This window comes from Atta colombica, unplaced genomic scaffold, assembly GCF_001594045.1.
Source record: "Atta colombica isolate Treedump-2 unplaced genomic scaffold, Acol1.0 scaffold155, whole genome shotgun sequence".
NCBI classification, from domain to species: Eukaryota; Metazoa; Arthropoda; class Insecta; order Hymenoptera; family Formicidae; genus Atta; species Atta colombica.
The window spans coordinates 2453949-2463361 of NW_017259245.1; the positions used below are offsets into that span (position 1 = coordinate 2453949).

General features: G+C 30.2%; 2 protein-coding genes across 2 annotated transcripts; both read left to right on the forward strand.

Annotated features, from left to right (window-relative positions):
- The first annotated feature begins 424 nt into the window (after positions 1 to 424).
- On the forward strand, positions 425 to 4529 carry LOC108685693 (poly [ADP-ribose] polymerase). Its single transcript, XM_018190611.1, has 5 exons — positions 425 to 538; positions 1038 to 1179; positions 1256 to 1782; positions 1915 to 2117; positions 2262 to 4529. The coding sequence occupies exons 1-5, from the start codon at positions 425 to 427 to the stop codon at positions 4213 to 4215; spliced, it is 2940 nt and encodes a 979-aa protein (XP_018046100.1). The 3' UTR covers positions 4216 to 4529.
- Positions 4530 to 6578: 2049 nt separating this feature from the next.
- LOC108685696 (alpha-tocopherol transfer protein-like) lies at positions 6579 to 8154 on the forward strand. The gene is made up of 3 exons (XM_018190616.1): positions 6579 to 6960; positions 7218 to 7578; positions 7897 to 8154. The coding sequence occupies exons 1-3, from the start codon at positions 6677 to 6679 to the stop codon at positions 8152 to 8154; spliced, it is 903 nt and encodes a 300-aa protein (XP_018046105.1). The 5' UTR covers positions 6579 to 6676.
- The last annotated feature ends 1259 nt before the right edge of the window (positions 8155 to 9413 follow it).

Consider the following 9413-nt stretch of genomic DNA (forward strand, 5'->3'; position numbering starts at 1 on the left):
AAATTAATTATAAAATAAAAAATTTTTTAAACTTTCATGCGTGAATTAATTGATGAAACTCTTTGTATCCAGTTGACATTGAAAAATTAAATGTAAAGAGATTCGATACAAATAGCAGTTTAGCTAAGATTAAAATTCATTGATGAAAAATACACACAAGTTTTGTATTTTTAATTAATAATCATAGTGCATGAATATATAGATATGGTATAGCTTGATTATAAACCTTGAGTAATGCCGGATTCTGAAAGTATCGAGGCGCCTTAAGTTCGAAATCTACCGTTGCCTAAATGCCGAACGTGACTGGTGTCAGCGCCACATGTCAACCGGCATTGTCTCGTCGTTTCCTGCAGTTTCCCGGTATTCTGTTTTTGCTACCTTTCGAGGAGACACTAGTAACAGATATTAACAAATATTCGGCGAGATGGATGACGATTTGCCGTATATGGTAGAGTACGCGAAAAGCGATCGCTCGAAATGTCAATTATGCAAGCAATCAATTATGAAGATGAGTCTACGGCTCGCCGTCGTTATTCAGGTATGTCGAGTTGCGACAAAGAAACCGCGCAAATATATTATGCCTCATTATGCTCAGTATCCTCGCAATTAATAGGAAGCATTTCATAAAGAAGCGAATGCGTGCATTATCATTGAACTATCGATCTTGAGTAATGATAAATAAAGCACCTGATGTTGTCAATTTGGATAATTGTGTCACATACATGCTATTACTATCACAATTCTTGTTGAATTATTCAATTATTTATGTAGAATTGTTTTCTCTCTGCAATATTTTCTTATTCGACTCAGGTTATAAAAAATATAAACATTTTTTTGCTATGTTACTTGAAAAACTAAAAACGAATGTATTTCTTTTTTTACAATGTAACATTGATGCATTTTTTATTGCTTTGTATTCATTTTAGACAAATTAAATAAATATAGTTAATCGTGCTTTATACTAAGAAATTTTCTGACTGAAGCTGTACTTCTGAGACAATGTGTTTAACAAAATAAATTTTACATAATATTTTTAGAGTCCTGTGCATGATGGAAAGATACCTAGATGGTATCACTTCAAATGCTTCTTTTCAAAACAAAGACCAAGTTCCACTAATGACATAGCTTGTTTCGATCAGATTCGCAACCAAGATCAAGATGCAATTCGAAAGAAAATTGGTTGGTATGAGCAAAACTTATAATTTTAATTAAATTGTTTGATCATCTTAGCTATTTGTTATATTTTAACTTGTAGAAGAATGTCGTAATACACCTTCTGTGTCAAAAGGAAGAAAAAGAACAAAAGGTAATGCTTCTGGAGATTTTAGAGTGGAATATGCTAAGTCTAGCAGAGCCACTTGTATAGGATGCCAAGAAAAGATAATAAAAGGCGAAACAAGAATAGCAAAGAAAGATTATGAGAGCGAAGAAGCTAGGAAATTTGGTGGTTTGGACAGATGGCTTCACGTGGAATGTTTTGTGAAACTAAGAGCGAATATGGGATATTACGGAAGAGGAGATGAGCTTCCGGGTGCCAAACAACTCTCAAAAGAAGATCAGGCAAATCTCAAAGCTTCATTGCCTAAAATGAATCAAGGCGATATACCACCACCTGCTAAAAAGGTTAAGGATGAACCAGAAGATATAGAGGAAACAAAGTTGATAAAAAAACAAAATGATGAGCTATATGCTATAAAAGATAAAATATCACGTCTTGGAAAGAAAGAAATGATTGAATTATTAGAAGAAAATGATCAAGAGATTCCAAGTGGTACATCAAATGTAAGTACTATACAATATATATTTGAATTATACACTTAATAAATATTTTTTAATTATAAATCTATTATATGATTTTTAAGCAAGTTATATCACTAATGGTTTATTATATCACTAATCAGATTTTACTTATAGATCATAAATCTCTTAACTGATATACTATATTTTGGAGCTCTACAACCCTGTCCAAAATGTAATGGACAGCTCATATACAATTCTGGTATGGGTTATAAATGCACTGGCAATGCAACAAAATGGAGTAAATGCGAGCATGTTACACAAGACCCAAAAAGGAAACTATGCAAAATACCAATTGATATGGAGACATTTCCAATTAAGTACGTTCTTTTATGAAACAATACGGAATTTAAATAAATTAATTCTATGCATTTCTTTACTTCAATATTAATTTTTTTATTATCTTTCTATATTAATAATTGCGACATGAAGATTACTTATTAATAATCATAATTCATTTATAGATCATACAAATCTAAGATAAGAAAACGAATATTTAAAATAACAATGCCATCTTCATCGAGTGCTATTAAAAAAGAGGAAGATGAAGCAAATGGACCGAAAGTACAAGGAAAACCACGTCCTTTAAAGAACATGCAATTTGTTATATTAGGTCGTACACAGAAAGATAAAGAGGAATTGAAAAAAGAAATTTTATTGTTAGGTGGTACTGTTGTAACAAAAATTCATCAAGATTTGGCTGCTGTAATTTCGAATCAAAATGAAGTGGATAAAATGAATAAAAGAATGGAAGATGTTAAATTACACGACATTCAAGTAATAACGGAAGATTTTATAGAAGAAGCAAAAGAGTACACAGATTCTCCCATTATGCTGCTAAAAAAGAAAACTATTTCTAGCTGGGGTGGCGATATTAATGCTAGACTTTCTAATGTTATCGCAAAATCTGCTTCTAAGAGTAAGAGTAAATTTGAGAAGTCGGGTTCTGGTAAAATGAAGGTAAAGGTGAAAGGCGGTGGAGCTGTTGATCCCGATAGCGGTTTAGAAGATGTTGCGCATATTTATCAAAAAGGCAAAGATAAATACACCGTCACGTTAGGTCTAACGAACATACAATCAAAGAAAAACAGTTATTACAAGTTGCAACTTTTGAAACATGACAAGCATGAAAAATATCACTTGTTTAGAAGTTGGGGCCGGATTGGTACTACAATTGGCGGTAACAAATTGGATAGAATGTCTTTGGAAGAGTGTATAGAACAGTTTGAATCATTGTATGAGGAGAAGACGGGTAATCAGTGGAAGAATAGGGAGCATTTTGTCAAAGTACCGAATTTGATGTATCCGATTGATATAGATCATGGAGATCAGGAGGTTGTTTCCCTAAATTCAGATATTAAGAGTAATTTGCAGAAACCAATTCAGGACCTGATGCGTCTTATTTTTGATGTAGATGAGATGAAAAAAGTTATGCTGGAGTGCGAGATAGACCTGGATAAGATGCCGCTCGGAAAATTGTCTAAGAAACAAATTGAAAAAGCTTATGCCGTTTTAACGGAGTTGCAAGAAGCGTTAAAAATAATGACTGATGACGTGAATCGCGCTACATTGATCGATGCTTCCAACAGATTCTATACATTGATACCACACAATTTTGGAGTTTCCGGGCCAAAAATTCTTGGATCATTGGAAGATATCAAAATCAAATGCGATATGCTGGATGCATTGCTTGAGATGGAAGTCGCGTACAATCTTTTATGTGACAAGACTAACGAAAAGGAGAATCCACTCGATAGTCATTATAAGCAATTGAAGACGGACATCGAAGTGATGGATAAGACGAGTGAAGAGTTCAAGATGATCGAGAAGTACGTCAAAAATACTCATGCGGCTACTCATATGCAGTACGAACTTGAAATCAAGGAAGTATTTATTATTAAGAGACAAGGAGAAGAACAGAGGTTTAAGCCTTTCAAGAAATTGCCCAATAGAAAGTTGCTCTGGCACGGATCCAGAACTACGAATTATGCAGGAATACTGTCTCAAGGTTTGCGTATCGCACCGCCAGAAGCGCCCGTTACTGGTTACATGTTCGGCAAGGGTATATATTTTGCCGATATGGTGTCGAAGTCTGCAAATTATTGTTGCACACACAGCCAGAATCCAACTGGTTTGTTGCTGCTTTGCGAAGTTGCTTTGGGTAATATGTACGAGAAATATCAAGCGGACTACATTGAGAAGCTACCAAAAGGAAAACATTCGACATTGGGTCGTGGCCAGACGCAACCTGATCCGCAAAATGTCTATAAGACCAAGGACGGTATTGAAGTACCTTATGGAAAGGGAGTATTTGCTAATAACACTTCGGCGTTATTATACAATGAATACATCGTATATGATGTCGCTCAGGTAAAAGTACGATATTTAGTAAAAATGAATTTCAAATACAAATATTAAGATACATGATGAAAGTGTGATGATCAAGTTCATAATACAATTAAGATTTTTAATTTCATTCCATTTTATTTGCTATATTATTAATTTAATAAAAAATAAAAACTAAATAATTATAAGAAAGATAAATACTAAATTCCATTGAAGAGTTTGCTAATATCATAACTATTAAACTTTATAGAACTGTTTTACTTTTAATGATAATTTTTTGAATTTATGTTGAATTTATGTAATCGTCTACAATTTGTTTATGCACATCAAATAGTGTTTGCCTACCTCGAATATATTGAATGTAAGATCAATAAATTTTTCACAAAATTAAATGTTTTTTGTTTTTTATTTGATACATGATTTATTGAATACACATTTCCTTAATCAACTTTTTGCATTAATATTATTACGTCGTCAAATAAATTATAAACAATTTAATAAGATTTTGAAGTAAATATATGCGAGATAATTCGAATTATTTTTCCTATAAAAGATTTATTGCGAATTCTCAAGATTGTGCTTAACGCAATACATCAAATGCATGAATGTTTAGATATGATACGAAAACTTTCATGTTTTTCTCAATAATGCATTTTATAATAAGCTTTGTGACCCTGTGTGATATTTTGTGCACTAATTTCTCACACGTGATTGTAACATGGTAAAAGATCATATTTGAATAATTTTGTGCAATCAATATGTGAAACATATGACAATAAATAAAACCTGTTTTTTACTTCATCGACTTTGTGTGCACAGAGCGCGTATGCGCTCTAATATTAATATAATATTTAATTACATGTAATATTTAATTACATCAATGTAATCTTTTACTATGTTATATATTCTATAATTACTTTCATGATAGCATAATTAGTAGACATAGATACAAACACAGATCAAAGTTTACAAAGTGCATCAATGAGAATTGAAATGCATGTCAGAATGTATATACGTATTTGAAAAAAATCAGTTGAAACAGCTTTAATAAACATGATATAAATATATATTTTAAAGAATACAAAGAATAAAAATAACAGATAATTGAAGAATATGCAGTATTATAGAAATAAAAATTTATTTTCTTTTTGATTGTATCGATTTTTCTTTTTAATTTAATAGAACCTAGCATTTTAAATAATTATTGTATGTATATACATATACATGTTCATTCCCTTCCGTTTACTCTATAATTAAGCGTTGTTTGCGTCATAGAGGAATGATATCGTGATATCTTGAAGCGCATATTCCTGTTTTACGATCTAAAGTCTAAAGTTTATGTCATACTACGCATTGGAGATCGAGGATTGGGAATTGAAAATTGTAATTCAAATAATTTGAACGAAACGGATTAAAATTAAAATTATTGAACTGGTTGAATTCTTATCTCTAATTCGCAATCCTCAGCCTCCAATGCATAATGTAACATGGATTTAATGCTTGTACAAGTTATACTCTAGTAAGTACAAATTAATAAAACATAACCGTTATCCCGCAAACACAATAGAGTAATAAACTTTAAGCCTTAAGGAATTGATCAAACGCAGTCGATTATTCTTACATTCAACTGTGATCAATTTTTTAAGGCTTAAGGCTTAAGTATTCTATTGTGTTTGCGGACTTAATCATATTTTCTCACACAATAGTTTAACTATAATGATTGCGTTTAGCAAAGACAAACATGATCAGTTAGTGCTCAATTCTTCGCTGGATCTAAAACCAATAGTGTGTTGGAACTGGTGTAAGAATCCACTGATGAATTCGTATTAAAGAATCGTATTAAAGAATCCACTGATGAATTTTTTTCTGCTGATCGTACTCAATGTCATATACGTAGACATATATATATTGTGTAATAGTTAAATTGTTGAGAAAAAAAAATTAACTAACATTTCTGTCAGTTAATTGTGTTTCTGTGTACATTTGTGTTTGTTGGGACGCATACTTTTCTGCAAGTCACTCTACAATTAGACTTTATAATATTAAATATTGAATTTTGTTTAATCGTGAGAATATATAAGAATACAACAAGAAGAATGCTTTTTAACAATCGTAGCTGAATCTTCAGTGCTTACCTAATTCTGTGTGAATTTATACTACGTAGAAGCATCAAATTGTTAAATTGCTAATCAATTTCATTCGTGATATTACTGCGATAGTTTAGTAGAGTTTGTGTTTCAAGATCGAAATATCATTTCAACGCGTTGTTTAAAGGATACGTAGATATAATATAAATTCATAGAATTAAATAAGCATTTAAAATCTAACTAAAACTACTCGAGGCACTGATTTTATTAGAATTTATAATCAATATAAATTATTACTAGTGAATGGTGACCATATTAGTACAAGTCTTTGGATTGTTCAGTATTAGCTTTGAAAATATCTCAGTAAAAACTCTCTTGGAAAGAATATTGTAAAGGAAAGGAAGTGTTCTTAAGAAGATAATCGTACGTATTAAATTCGAGTTTCAATGTCTATAATAAAAATAGTCACATTGGAAGAAGAAATGAAGAAGAATCCTCAATTGAAACTATCTGATATACAATCATTGAGAGAGTGGTGCAAGAAACAACCGCACTTGCCAAAAATTGAGGACAACTTTCTCGCTTTGTTCCTTCACAGCAATTATTATCAAATAGAACCAACAAAAAACGTAATCGAGAATTATTATACGATCAGGACACATTTACCAGAAATTTTTTGCAATCGGGATCCGCTTGAAGAAAAGGGACTGCAACAAATCTTCAAACTTGCGTAAACAATTTTATAAATATTAATGAACAAATAGCAGTAATATGATTTGTTCGTATATATAAAATGGCCAATTTATAATATTTACAATTTTAATCACATCAATATATAATTTAAGATTCATGCAGAAAATAAAATAAATCCTATAAGCTGTACAGATATATACAGATATATACTTTTTGAAAACACCTAGAATATTTTTACTAATATTTTAATACTTATTATACTAACTTGATTTAAAATTAATTTGATTTAAAAAGGGCTGTTTTTCCTCTGAATGGATTAACAAAGGATGGTTATACGATGATATTTTCAACATTTCTGGACAGCGATTCTTCCTTATATAACCATAATAACGTCGTCAAATATGGCTTAATGTTATCCGACATACATTTCCTGAATGGTACGAATGATGGTTATATTTTCATTGTTGAAGTTAGCAAATCATCTTTCGGTCATGTTATGCGATTAAATCCATTGGAAATGAAGAAGCAGCTATATTATCTCCAAGAGGCAATGCCGATACGTTTAAAAGCAATCCATATTCTAAACGTAACACCCGCCTTGGAATTATGCATGAACATTGCAAAACCTTTCATGAAAAACAAGTTGATAGATATAGTAAGTATCACAAATCAATTAATTAAGTTCAACTATAGCAACAATATACTTAGCAACAATATTCACGTTTTTAAGAAACTCAATCATTTGCAACAAACGCGATATAAGAGCGATCAAATAATTCATAATTATAATAAATATATGTAGTCATACTCTTTTTTATAGATGATAAATTATGTCTTATATAAAATATGATTTTTTATCATCATTGAAACAGAAATTTTTGCGTCTATTATAACATAATTTTAAATGGAAAAATTATACTCAATGCTGTATTCTATTTAGACAAATTTTTTTGAATTTATTTAACTCTTCTAGATACATTTTCACTTATCATTAGAGAGCATTTCTGAGTATATCCCAGTGGATGCGTTGCCAAACGAAATAGGCGGAAAAGCAGGTTCTATGCACAAGCTAGCTGAAATTCAAGTGAAGGAATTTGAAGATTATCGCGAGTGGTTTCTGCTGGATGAATCAACCAGACGCGTTAATGAAGCATTAAGAATCGGCAAGAGCAAAGCAGCAAATGATTGGTTTGGTATAGAGGGTAATTTTAAAAAACTTGATATAGATTGATATGAATACTATAACTTCATCTGATTTAACTAATTGTGATATCGTTATGTAATCTCTATTAATATTATTTTGTACTTCGCATTTTGTAGGATTTTATGTATGATTGTAATCATATCATGCACATTTATGAAAATAAAAAAGTATTTCGTTTATGCCATTCTTATACAATCTCTTGATATTTACAGTTCACACTTTGTAATGTTTTACACTGCTGTATTTACCCGAGTTAAAAAAAATTCTGAAAGAATGTGTACTCTTTATTTGTATTTTATGCTCTTGATTCATTGGACTATTCATTTTCCTTTTCGATCAGTCATACAATTTCAATGTGATTAAAATTAATATTGAAGTGATAATTCTATTTCGATTCAAAAGCGTAGGATTTTAAAAAGTTTTAAACAATAATGACATCATTTTCCGAAATAAATTATAATCTAGTAATAAAATAAAAAGTTTCGTTAATCACTCGAAGCGTTAACATCGAGCATGAGCGTAACATAATAGATTCTCGGAAAACAATGGCAAACCATCGAGTATACTTGCCCAGAAAAATCCTGTCTACCAAAAATGGTTCGGAAATCGACGTTTAAATTATAGATCCTCATATACCTTGTGTATAATCAACGAAGAGATGTATATGAAAGAGAGGCACTTGAAGAAGAATAATTCGAAGTATAACAGAAATACCCGATTTTACTTTTTGATTTAAATATAAAAAATAATTATGGTGATTTGTACGAATCATCTCCTCTACCAATTCCGTAACTGAGCGATCAATTTCTCTGAACAAGAAGTTGCAGGAAAGTTTTTAAAAGTAATGCGTTATCGTTATTTGAAGTAAATAATAACTCATAATCATCGATTCTAAAAAGTAACGCTTTACCGTTTTTTAGAAATAATGAATTACAACAAATATTTTTCTAACATTCAAACTTTTCTTTTTCTAATTGTAATTTTTTTTTTAAATCTTCGATATTTCTTGTTTAATTCGATGTTATCACGCATTAATGTACAGCTGAATTGATTTTCTTAATCACTCTTGGAAGCTGAAAAATTAAAAAAGAAATGAAAAAAAATAAAAATGAAAAAAATATTAAAAATTAATATTTAATATAATATTTAATATAAATGTAATATTTAAAAAAAAATTTATATTCTACGTTATAGTGCTATTTTATAGTGCCGACATTAAATAAAAACAAACTTCATCTGATTTAACTAATTATATTGTTGTTTTGTAATTTCTTTAAATATTATTT

Bases quoted from the DNA above. Each gene is read 5' to 3' on its own strand.
- LOC108685693 (XM_018190611.1), top strand. From the start codon at position 425: ATGGATGACGATTTGCCGTATATGGTAGAGTACGCGAAAAGCGATCGC. The intron at 1,180-1,255 runs GTTGGTATGAGC...TTTAACTTGTAG, and splicing joins TGCAATTCGAAAGAAAATTG to AAGAATGTCGTAATACACCT. The intron at 1,783-1,914 runs GTAAGTACTATA...TTTTACTTATAG, and splicing joins TTCCAAGTGGTACATCAAAT to ATCATAAATCTCTTAACTGA.
- LOC108685696 (XM_018190616.1), top strand. From the start codon at position 6,677: ATGTCTATAATAAAAATAGTCACATTGGAAGAAGAAATGAAGAAGAAT. The intron at 6,961-7,217 runs GTAAACAATTTT...TGATTTAAAAAG, and splicing joins CAACAAATCTTCAAACTTGC to GGCTGTTTTTCCTCTGAATG. The intron at 7,579-7,896 runs GTAAGTATCACA...TAACTCTTCTAG, and splicing joins AAAACAAGTTGATAGATATA to ATACATTTTCACTTATCATT.